The sequence below is a fragment of the Cololabis saira genome, chromosome 2 (assembly GCF_033807715.1).
Source record: "Cololabis saira isolate AMF1-May2022 chromosome 2, fColSai1.1, whole genome shotgun sequence".
NCBI lineage: Eukaryota > Metazoa > Chordata > Actinopteri > Beloniformes > Belonidae > Cololabis > Cololabis saira.
The window spans coordinates 18,231,929-18,244,456 of record NC_084588.1 but is presented as its reverse complement, the minus strand read 5'-3'; the positions used below and the strand labels follow the sequence as shown (position 1 = coordinate 18,244,456).

At 43.2% G+C, this 12,528-nt stretch overlaps 1 protein-coding gene across 11 annotated transcripts in view; it reads left to right on the top strand.

Annotated features, from left to right (window-relative positions):
- The window catches only part of neo1a (neogenin 1a), a 187,395-nt gene that overhangs the window by 114,752 nt on the left and 60,115 nt on the right, over positions 1–12,528 (top strand). For all 11 annotated transcript variants that reach the window (XM_061739309.1, XM_061739294.1, XM_061739288.1 and 8 more), the window contains exon 5: positions 4,937–5,073. In XM_061739309.1, the coding sequence (XP_061595293.1) occupies positions 4,937–5,073 (137 nt within the window). The remainder of the gene's footprint in view (positions 1–4,936; positions 5,074–12,528) is intronic.

Below are 12,528 nucleotides of genomic sequence, written 5' to 3'. Positions count from 1 at the left end.
TACTGTACTGTACGTATACCTTTAATTCACTTAAACGACATTGTCACGAAGCCGTCCTTCGAGTTCACACATCTTTTTCCTTTTGGATCAGTCAGAAATCTGTATTTAAGAAGGAATAGAGTACATTTTTAGATGTCCTCTTTCCTCGCTGGGAGACGTTGGCTTGAACGGTAGATATCCCGCGCAGAAGTTCGTCTTTCACAGGAGCTCCACACGAGCCGACTGCCTTCAGAAAAATGATAGATTGTGGCAGGAGAAGGCAGCGGAGTGGTTTGGTTGGCATGCGCTTCAGCAAAAAAACAAGACAGGCAACATGGACAGTCTGCCAGTGCAGCATGGGAATTGTCTGCAGGATGTCTGTTGCGTCCCCAGAACATCACTCTCACGGGCATGTTTCCCGTCATAACATCTATTCTTCCTTGCTCGTTGGTCATATTTATGTTTCATGATTGGCACGCAGGAGTGCGCGCTGTTGCCCGTTGGCAGAATCTGGAGTCGCACTGTAATTTACCTCTAAAACAGCACCGTATCGTTAGTGCAACAACGGATAATGTGAGCCTTTTATACACAGATTGCCTGCACGTTGTCTCGCACGGCATAAAAAGAGCTCAGCTGCAACGTTGCACTGTGCTTCTTCAGCAGTCTTTATGTCTGTGTGTCCTGGTTAAGGGCTTTATAGTTTGGTGGAGTATAGCTTTGTAGAAATGACACAGCGGGGCCTCAAAGGGTTCATGTGGCTTTTAGAGCCTCTCCAAGTCCACCAGACCCTTCTAGGAGGATATTACACGATTGTGGGCTGCAGGCTCCTTTGTAATATGCACTAATCAAACAATCAGCTTATTGTCGGGGACCCCGGTAAGGGAAAAAGACAAATAAAGTCCGGTATGCAGGAGTTGTTATCGTCTCGAGGGCCCTGGAGCTCTACATTACGAGCCGGTGAGAAAACAAATGTTTTCATGGCTGACTCACTTAAAAAGCTGCAGCCTGGCACCGGGTCATTTTTCATTAATCACACAAATTAATTTTACTTTGTTTATTCATTCATTTATTTCCCTAGTTGGTTTGACTTCCATTGTGTATTTCATATTTGTTTCTCTCGTATCACGTGTCACATTTCAAAGAATAGACTAAAACACCAAATCAGAGTCCGTTGAGACGATGAACAGAATTAAAAACATGCAGCGATTCTTAAATTTACTTGGACTATTCTTCTGTTGTTGTTTTTCTCATCAGCTTAATTTTATATGTAAGTATGCATGCATGCATGCATAGAGCAGTTTAAGATGGTGTAAACGGGGAAAAACAATAATGGATCATGCCAAAAGGTGTTTGTAAGGATTTGGTGCAACGGTCATAATCTATGGTAGTTTTTATCACGGTAATTATTAATTCTTAAATGTGTATTTAACGGTGAAAATGTAATTGATATCAAAGATTTGTTTTTCAAAAAAGTCCTGGACAAAATTACGGCGGGACATTACAGTTACAATCATACATGATGCTGCGAACAACCAGAAACGTTTTGCAAATGCCGCTTCAAATAAAATGTAAGCCCAATGCTAATCTCGTCCTGAGCTGCGTTGACGTCTCTGGGCTCGGAGGAATCCGGGATCACACTGTGGAAATGTAAGACACAGACTCAGAAAAGGGCCATCCAGAACTGGCTTGACCAGCCCTAAAGCCATCACGGCCCGCTCCCTCTCTGAGGTGGGATCTGCCATTCAGAGCCCCCCCCACCAAAAGACGGCGCTGATCCAGTCTCAACCTGGTGGAAGTGGGATTTCTGTGACGACTCATACAGGAACGTCCAGTTCTATGTGTTGTTGATTGATCTGATTTGCTGCTTTAACTACGACGGCATGCGTCGTCTCTTAGATGGGTCCAGGGCTCTTTACACATCAGTGGTGGGTGATTCAGTGATTTAGTGCAACACATGGGGCTTTCAAGATATCCTGTACAAGGATCTCCATGCTTAAAAAAAAAAAAAAAAAAGATGATGCAAAACGGCATTCTTCATTCATTATAAAGGTGTGGCTGGTGCAGAAGAGGGTACTGGTACTGCAGTGGCCTGGCTGCAGTGCTGACCATGTCCTAAAATAACAACAGCAACAATCCTGTACTTTATAAGATGTGTTTGGGGTTATCTTAACTTCTGGTGAGGACACTGCCCTTTCTCCATAAAACACACACAGCCGTCGTCCTTCAGAGATCTGCTGCCTCCCATCACCACTGACCTCATCACCGGCCTGCGGAACGGGAGGCTGAGTTGCTGTTCACACAAACCAAATACCCTCCCAAACCTATACCCTTCATGTCTTTAGTCCCGTTGGCTGCTGAAAGTCAGTAAAGGAGAGAATAATACTTTGTTACTCCCCAAAAATGACAGTGTATAATATAGTTTTGCATCTAGTCCACCTTTCACATTCACACATTCTCATAGTTTTCTTGCTTTTATACGCATATAGTGGACACGGACTGCACTTTTGACGCCTCCTTTGAAGCAAATGCATCTTTTTCTGCTCTAAAATAGAGCATTAAATTAGGATATCTTCTACTAACAGTCTTCAGCCTAAAAGTCCAAAATGAACTGACTACCTGAAGCAACTCCAGGGACTGTGAGAAAGCTCAGTCGTTTGTCTTTCTCTTTTGTGCTGCTAAAGCAGTATTCCCCATCCAGACCAGCTCCTTCAGTGAGACTTGAGACTAACTTGCTTCAAACAGAGAAAGAAATCGACTGGCTGGTTCACGTGAGGTGCATGTTCTTTCAAATACAAAATGAAGCCTTCGGTGCGTGCAGCGTGAACTGAGCAGTCGTCCCGGTGAGAGGAGCCGCTGGTCCCACCTCTGCTTGGCTTTCTGCTGAGTGCATTAGTTGCTGCATGCAACTCTTTTATTACTCATGGTTTGTTTGCTCTCACAGACTGCCTTAAGGGCTTTTTGTTGTTTGAGACTTTAGAGATTTCGGATTAATTTGTGTCTCGTGTCAATCTGAGTGAGCCAGTGTCACATTAGTTGCCGAACCTGTTGCTTGATTTAAAAACTCTGACTGGCTGCTTACAGTAAATTCATGTTAGTTGTGGCTTTTATATGAAATGTGACTTGTTATATTTCAAAGTGTAGTAGAAAGTGCATTAGAGTTCAGAATCAGTATTCATTCTTATCATCTTATTTCATTTCATTTTATTTGTTATTTATGTTTTAATTGTGTCTTGCCGCTTTTAATGTTGATGTAAAACACTTTGAATTACCTTGTGTTGAATTGTGCTATACAAATAAACTTGCCTTGCCTTAAGCTTTCTGAGCTGGATTCATGAGCGCTGCTTCCCTCCATTAGCGCAGCAGAAGCGTTAAACCCTTTTTTTGTTACTTCTGCATTCAAACATATGAAAACTGCAGCTGTTGAACACTGGGACTAGTGTCAAAGATTTGTTTTTTTTTCCTACGCGGTACAGTTAAAACTCTACTCCAGCACAGACAGACAGACAGATGGTCTGAGAGACCGAATGCTGCCAAACCAGGACGAGTCACAAAGAGACACAAAGCTTATGTGGAAAACCCAACTCGTCAGCGGTTTGTTTAGAACAAATTCAGCCTTCAGCAGAGAGCCGTTTTCCTCGGCGCACACTTCTCCGAATGTGTCCTCACTCCTTTATGTAAAAGAAACCATTGAGCTGATCATTCTCCATTGTACTGCATCTTCCTCGCTGTGACCCTGTTTGGATTTTTTTATCCTCTTCAGCCAACCTGCTGGCTTTACTCGTCTCCGTGCCCCTGTTCCTCTCTCTGAACGCCGAGTTCCCTCTGTAAGCTATTGATTGCTGTTTTCCTTCCTCTCAGCCTCCTCCTCCTCCTCCTCCTCTTCCTCCCGCTGAATCAAGCCTGAACCTGGCCACACACTGCATCCCTTTGGGCCTGAGCGGAGAATTAAAAACGAGGGCCACTGGTTGGGACTGAAGCGATACCAATAAATGTGTGGTTATATTTCGGGGTTAATCACAAAAGATTTGTGTACTCATCTGATATTGCACTTCAGTTTGTAAATGCATATTTTAATACCATTTTCTCATTGATGAGGATTTAAAAACAACAATGGTGATCTGAAGTGTTTAACATCACCCAAGTAAATAACATTTAACGTTTTAAAGAGGAAAAGGGCACCGTTGAATATGATTTTGGGGTGGAAATATTTTGCTAATTGTATCATGCTCTTAGTTCTGCACCTGTAAAGAGGAACGTAATTCTTCAGGTCTGGCGTCTCGTGTTCGTTGCTTTGCAGATGGATGTCACCCCAGTTAATTAACAGCTGATGAAAGAGCAGGAAAACATTGTTAAGCCGGTGAAACGACTGCAATCTCGCTGCTGTAGGTCTTCACTTCGGAGTTGTCAGGTCGGCATACGCTTGCACTGCAGCGTGCAGTCTCCTGAGATGCCTACAAAATAAAACATGAGGGCGTCTGTCCCAGCACATCATTTTTTTAAAAAGCATTGGATTATACAACGGCAAAGATTACAAAATGTCAAGGTGTTCACCCTTACCTGAATCCAGCCACAGATTATAGTGAGATCTTAAAATCTGGACTTTTCTAGGGTTATTAAGTGACGGCTGTGGATATTCTCTTACTTATTTACTTTGAATTTCTTGTCTAAGGGTTTTGGCTTTGCTTTTAGCATATTTTATTCATCCAGTGAGCCGGTGTGAGGTAACAGAGCAGAGAAATGAGGACAGACTGTGGAGTCAAACTCGGGTCAGTAGGGGAGCGTGGAGCAGTGAGGAACTCACCCGAGGAGAACGAGCATATTTAGCATGTTTAGGAAGAAAAGGACGCCGCTGCTCATGTTGGATCGGGTCCTGGGAGGAGCAGTGGCGACTTCGCAACAGGATGCCGACCGGTTAAATGCAGCAAAACTTATTTTCAGTCTTCCTTTCTGTTTCCAGCGAGGGTCGCGTGGAGGTGGTGGGAGGAGGCAGTCTCCAGATCTCCAATCTCACTGAGGAGGACGCCGGCGTCTACACCTGCGTGGCAGAAAATTCCAACACCAGCGCCGAGGCCCAGGCCCAGCTCACAGTTCAAGGTAACTTCAACCCGCTCTGCACCAGACGGGGAGAAAAATCGTTTATGATGCCGCAGGCGCGGATCAGAAATAATGAATATAATCAAAGTTTCACCACCAATCATCCTGCCACGGTTACAAATCGGCCAGTGCGTGAACATATTAGCGGCTTTATGGTTTGGAGTAAATTAGAAAGCAAGTGACAGTGCCGGCTGAATTAATGCACAGATTGGAAATTAGGGAGAAGCCGTGCCAAATGAGGCTGTGTTAGTTACCGAGGAGAGGAGGTGGGTCTCTCCAGGCCTGATTGAACTCTCAGACCATCCTCCCATCACTGAAAACAATCTCATTTCATCTTATTATGTTTGGGAATGAGTTTATTAAAGGCCCTCTGGGCATGAAACGAAGCCATGTCGAGTTTAGCGTGAAAGGAAATGAAATGTTCCAAAGACATGTTCTTTTAGACGTACAGTATGAGTGGCGGCGATGAGAGCCGGCTGAATTCTTTGAAATGCTTTTAAAAAATAAAAATAAAGGAGCTTCAGTGCTTGTTGCTATCTCCTTGAGGATAAGAAAGACTTGATTATCCTCGATGAAAGGAAAGGAGATGATTCTGTTCCACTGATTCCTTGCGGTTGCAACATTCAATCCAGCCCTCAAACGGTTTCATCCCGTCACAATAACAGTTCATGGAAGAAAATATGATAACAGGAGGGTGAGTGTGAGCTTTCTCCGTACCTTTTATTTGCCAGCCTTGTTAATACAGAGAAGCTGCAGACCCTCAGAGCGTAGGAATGGTCGGGTACATCCAGCTCTGTGAGCGTCTCCAGTCTTTTTCATGGTAAGTTTTCCTACAAGACGTTAGGAGGTGATCTTTCCGCTCACCAAGAAATATGACAAAGAAGAGTTTGACCAAGAAAGATGTTTTCTCTCTCATTTCTGGGTTACAGATTCTGTATTTTGATCCTCAGAGTGTGGGTTTTGATTCGCAACACATTTGGCGTTGAATTGACGCCATACATGATGCAGTTGTCGTTTTTAAAAAGTGAGAAAAAACGGCTTATTAGCGTTTTTAAAGTTTATAATCGAGGAGAAGGCCATTTCCTCAGCAATCAAGTAGTTTGGGGTGGACACATGCTGGGTTGTGACGCATCAAAACTGGTCCACAGTTATTCCCCGATAAATCAATGTAGATTGCACGAGAGCTGTAAAAGTGTATGATGATGTTTAAAGTAAAGGATGTCGTGAATACGAGTCATTTCAAGTCAATTTAGCAGTTTAATGTATCTGAACACAACGTCTGTAAAACGTTGATCATTTCTTCAATTTTACACACAAAATGAAAAAAATGCTTCAGATCAATACATCAGATCTGTCTCTCCTGAAATCATTTCCAGCTTTGTCATTTATTGTGTACAGTATTAAAACACCAAAGATTATAAAAACTACGGTGTAAGTGAACGGGGTGATATTTGTCAGAATCTCCAAAAGATAAACTTTTAAGTCCTTTTCGATAGATGAGATGAATTTGTGAGGAAAAAAACCCTCAAATGTTCTGACATGACATCATAAATTGGTGAGGGAGGTAAAAAAATAATATTAAGGTTAAATTTACTTTTTTCTTTCTATGAAGAGCGGTGACAGCATGTAACCCCGCAGATAAATCTCAACTAACCCAAATGTGGGCTGCAGAGTTCAGTGTGTGCTTGTGATTTACTACAGCAAGCCTCTGTGTGCTGCTTGGTCCAACCGTGCTCCCTCATCCCTGCACGCGTATATTAGATTTTATAATAACCTTCACTTCCCACTGAAAATACTTATTTTCTTTTATTTCTTAAACGTATGTTATTTTGTGTCCAACCACGTCAGAAACAGCACGAATTCTTTAAACTAGTCCCGAGGATTTTTCCAGTTAATTTTAGCTGATCAGAAAGAGTTAGCATCCTTTGCAGCTGCACAGTTACGATCATAAAGATTCACACGAACACGTGTGTGCTGTCCACATGCACGACAAGTCAACAGGATTCAGTTGGGAATAACTTTAAAATGGGCCAACGCCCCGAGGATCGTCCATTTAATTTCACACACATACACATCGTGCTACAACTCCCAACCTTTCTTCCCAAATCCCTTCATCTCCTCTTCCCCCCTCAACCGTGCTTTCATCACTTCCTGTCACTTGCTGTGATTAAAGGGGACAGTAATAGAAAATCGGATCAGGTCACAGGAGGATACCTGAGTTCATCCATTTTTACATTTCCAGTCAGTCCAGCGAGTTCCCTCTGAAACCCCTCATGTTTCCAAGCTCAGCAAGCCTTCGCCGTCAGTGTGACAAGGCTGCCGAGGATTTATCAACACTGCTGGAGCGTTGTTGCAAGCCAAGTGTCCTTGTACTACGTTAAAACAATTAGATTATTTCCTGTGTTATAGACTCAAAGGGCTAATTTCTTTTGTTTCATCTACATTCATGAAGAAGCCATATTGCAGCATTGATTTGCTCCTTTTCATAACGAAAGTGGCTCTAGAAAGGTCAACCGATTCCCTCAATAAGTAGTTATGCCTGTAAAGGACACACAAATCAATCTGGTATGAATCCATACTCAGCTATTTTTTTTTTCCTGACTGGCCTCCAAACACTTCCAAGGTTTTCATTTTATTTGTCATTGTTTCTTCCCCCCCTCCTGCCATGACAGGAGGAGATTGTGTGTTTACTCCAAGTGGCTTTTCATAAACACTGGACGGTTTACTCTTAGCAGAAGATGCAGAGATCCAGCTGGGGGATGTGTTGCAGGCGAGGACGGTTGGATTTTGCCGGGAGAAAGCTTGAGGGTTTGTTATGCAGCTGACACTTACTTGTGGAGGAAGAGATAAACAGGCAGGCACGGACATATGTAACCATGGCACACTCAGCTAAACGCCAAGCTGATTCACTTCTGCTTCAGCAACTCACAAACAGAGTAGTGCGTTCAAGGGTGAGTAATTAGCAGGTATTTGGACATTGGCAGCTTTTCCGTTACTTTAAAACTACGTAAATGTTTCTTTTGTTTAGCACTTTAGCCCTGTTGGTGTTACTTATGATGGTGAAATATTACTAAAACTCAGCCGAGTTAAATTTCTAAAAGATCCCATGATTAGATCGAGTTAACCTAACCCATAAACTATTCAAATTTGACAAAGCCAAAGCCCTCTTTTAGGGCAATTTAGGATTCACCTGATGACTCCAGACTATCAGAACTGCGAAATTGTCGTACCGCTTCAGTTCATCTTGAAAATTGTCCCCTAATGGATTTTTTTTTTAAAACACACATTCATAGATTTTAAACAAGGATTTCACAAGATAATTGACACTGCTCTGTTGCTGAATGTAATTCTGCTCTTAATTGCGTCGTGGCAACGGTACAGACACTCCTGTCCTAACGCGTGTGAGGAAACTGCTTATTCAGAGGAACTGACTGCATCAAAGTGATTTACAAACTGTGTTAGAAGCACAGCTGAAATATTATTTATGCTAGAAAAAATAGCTGAATTACTGTCAGTAAAGCAGTGTGAGCCAGACGTTGGTGGTTTGTGACGCATCAAAACTAGTTCAAGTCCACATATGATGATGATTCTTCACTGCTGATGCATGTATTTTAATTTAATTGTTATGCAGGAAAGGGATATTTGTTTTATTTTATTCAAGAAGCATTATTATTCTATATATGCAGGCAGTTTATTTTTATTTCATTTGTTTTATACATTTTGATATTGTGCAGATATTGTGCAAAGGCATTGTATTAAAACTGACTGTTTTTTTTAAGGGATTTCCTCAGAAAAAAATGAAGCTAACAGAGATGCTATGCTATAATGCTTTGGGGGAAACCCCAATTATGGCACAGAAAAAATATCGATATATATCGAGTATCGCCATTCAGCTAGAAAATATCGAGATATGACTTTTGGTCCATATTGCCCAGCCCTAGTCCATACAGCCATTTGTGAATCAGTCTGTCTGGAGTTATCACCCAAAACATGGCCATCCATCCATCCATCCATCCATCCATCCATCCATCCATCCATCCATCCATCCCTCCCCCCCCCCCCCCCCCCCGGACCAGGTTGCACCCCAGTATCCTGAGCTGAAACTCCCCCCAGAACTCCCTTTCCCCGTTAACCACCTCCATCTCTTCCAGGAGGACAAAAGGTGTTTCCAAATGAGCCAAAAGGTATAGTCTCTTTACTCGCGGGTTAAATGCAGCAAGTCCCACGTCTGTCCCGAGGCCTCCTCTCGGTAGGAGTGGCCCGGTGCACTTAATCAACTGCTGCTTTTGATGTGGACGAGCAGTGACTTTACACTGAACTCCTTGCAGAGTTCTCCACCTTTCCCCCAGGGTGATCCATACCACCCTTCAAAGGAGGCTCAATTAGGCCGTTTGCATCCTCCATCACACTCGCGATCATAGGGGTTAGCATTGCTTCACCTGTTGGCTTGTAGCTCTATCTTCATCGCCAGGGACGACGACACAGCAAACGCTCGAGGCGGACTGCAAAAAAAACGGCTTAAGAGGCGATGGCGTCAGCGGTCCGTTCAAAAATAAACCAAAGATGAGAGCCAAAGCAACATTAGCTTAGCTTCTTGTAAAACACATTCAAACTGTCAGTGAATTAAAGAAGATTATAAACCGTTCTATGTATAGCAAGAAGCATCGTCTGTCATCACAATGCAGCTGATATAAAGCTTGCTCTTTTGCTGCACTTGAGCCAAAACCAGCCGAGATATTTTGGAGGTTGTAAAGCTCTTAGCGAGTGTTAACAGTAGTAAATCACACGGTGGGACGCTCACACGGGGTGTTGACACTCACGTGCATGTTTCTAAGTTAACTCTCTGCGAGTGTGTTCTGTTTATGACAGCTTGGGTTTGACATCACACCCTCTATTAGAGCCAGCAAGAGGATAAATGAGTCCAGAGGAGGTAGCAGTTTCTGTGGTTGTGGGTGACGGGGGGGGGGGGGGGCACCACCCAGACCTGGACTATGCGTGTGCTATTCTGTGAGTACCAAAATAGCATGTGGCCAGTTTTATGGGGCTCTGTCAGTGTCAGTCAGTGGTCATCATCTATCATGCTATCGTGTCATCAGCTTAATTATTCTTTCCATGTGCTGCAAGAAGGAAAAAGAAACCTTTCCTGTTGGTTTCACACTCCAGATTTATTTATAGCCAAAAGTCACCAGGAGTGTTTTTACTTGTATGTTGAAATGGGCAAAAACCGCTCACATTCTTCTGCCAGGCAGTGACATGTTTAAGTTGTTGTCTCCATTTGTGAGAAACATGGTTTATTTGTAAATATGATGTGTGGGTTGAATTATAGATTTGATCAAATCTCGTGGACATTTTGGCGCGCAGCCTTCCTGTCACTCCCTCGGGTAGCGTGAAGCGGTTTTATTTTGGATGGAATAAAAAGAAACTTTCCATTCGGCTATTTAAAGAGCTCTAATCTGATCAAACCGAACACCCGCTGGCACACACCTTTTCTCTTTCTCGTAGGGGGCGTTAGCACAGCCAAGTGTGGTTTGTGCCAGAACGGTTGGCTTCGTGTGTCCCACATCTGCTGTAGGGAACGAAATCCAGCATCCGGTCTGGTGCACAAGACCACCTTTTTGAAAGCCACATAACTAATGTGGTTCAGGGATTGTAGTGAATGTGTATTCGCTTGTTTTACAAACAGGATTTTGCAACTTTCAAGTAAAGTGTTTACATTTTCTTTTTCTGCAACAAACATCGTGTTTAAGATGTGTTCGGTTTAAGATGGATCTCATTACGAGTTCATTGTGAGCTTTTACTTTTTGTGAGGAGTATAAGTCAAGTTTTCACGTAACATGTCATCCGGTGGTTCACGCACCAGATTACCAGTAAATCTTTTATAATTGCTGTCAAAAATGTTCCATTTCAAAATAAAATGGCATGTACTGTAGTGGGTTTTTTGTCATTTGCTCTACTTTAAGTACAGTTTCCAGCTGAGCTGAGTGCTAATCTGTTTCAGAGCCGTACTCCAACGTTGGACGCATCGAAGCGCGTCGGGTGCCTCGGTGTGCCAGCTTTGCAAGCTTTGTCTCGGCATGCCATGAAACTCGTGCATCTGCTTTCACTCAATTCCTGTGATTTTAGACCCATTGGGAGGCCACAACAACATGCAGAGATTGAAGAGCGCCTCCTTGGCCCTGCCTCTAGCAGGACAGTGTTATCTGCTCGCCGAGCAGGAATGCAAACACTGAGCATCTTACTTATGGCCTCGCTGCCGAAGCTGTTTGTTTTGGTCAGGATTTAGGGAAAAGCTGTTGACTCTGAAGGAGCGGAATGGGTAATTAGTGCGGTCCGAGCGCCACCCGCTCTCAGACTGAACCCAGACCACTCAACAATTCACTCAGGAAACAAGCTGGACTCTGGACAAGCCTGCAAAAAAAGTCTGGGATCATTTAGCTTTAGCAATCCTAAATTAGGTCTCGGCAGTTACTGCCGTGGCTTGGATGTTTGGGAATACCTGTTTTTGACTTTCAGCTTGTGAATTAACCCAGTTACCAGCTTTCTTCAGTTATTTAACTCAGATATTTATGTTGGTGCCAATCAATGGCAGCTGGACTTTCTCTCCTCCGGCATGTCTCTGTTCAGTTAACGCCTGGATACCAGTGAAGCTTTAAGTGAAGTAATCTACCCAGAATCCCTTCAGGGAATCCTGTGGGGTTTTGTTTTAACAAGCTCACGGTAAGACACACACATGACCTTTAAGTGGCCCCTCTTTCAGTAGTTCACTGGAGTCAGTCCGCACTAAAGCTTCTTTAGCTAAGCTACAGCCGAGAGAGATAATACCAGCCCCCGAGATCTGGTGTTGACGCTCTTTCGGCTGTTCTCCCTCCTTCACATATCTCTTCAAGGTTTCTTTTCTCCGCTCTTTTTTTTTTCTCTTCCTTTGCTGTCACTGTCAGATTCCTGTTTCATTAGAGAGGGTGATACGTGCTGTAAAACAGGAGCGCTTGTTCACAGAGATTCCAGCTGCTGTAAATTCAGCGTCTGGTCAGAAGTAGACGTGGAGCGTGGGCTTAAAGTGTTTCATGTAGTATGAGGAGGATATTCTGTTCTACATTCGAGGAGGTTTTGATAAATGTAGACGTTTTCAGAAGCAAAGAATGCGAGAACCTGTTGATCGAACAAATGCATACAGCTGTAATGACATTGGTAGTTTATTATGTAGGATTAATGGGTTTTGTTGTTTTTTCACAGGAAGAAAATAAGCAAATGGCCCATTAAAGGCATTTATTATGCACATCACTCCTACACATACACAAGATTGCACAACTGTCTTCATGAGGACACTGCGTTGACGTGTTTTAAATTTGCGAAGCCGAACCTAAATCACTCATTTAAATCTCAATTCACACCTTTTGGACCAGGACCAGGTTTTGTTCCCAAAAAGACGACTGGTCCCAACAAGGTCAGTAATTA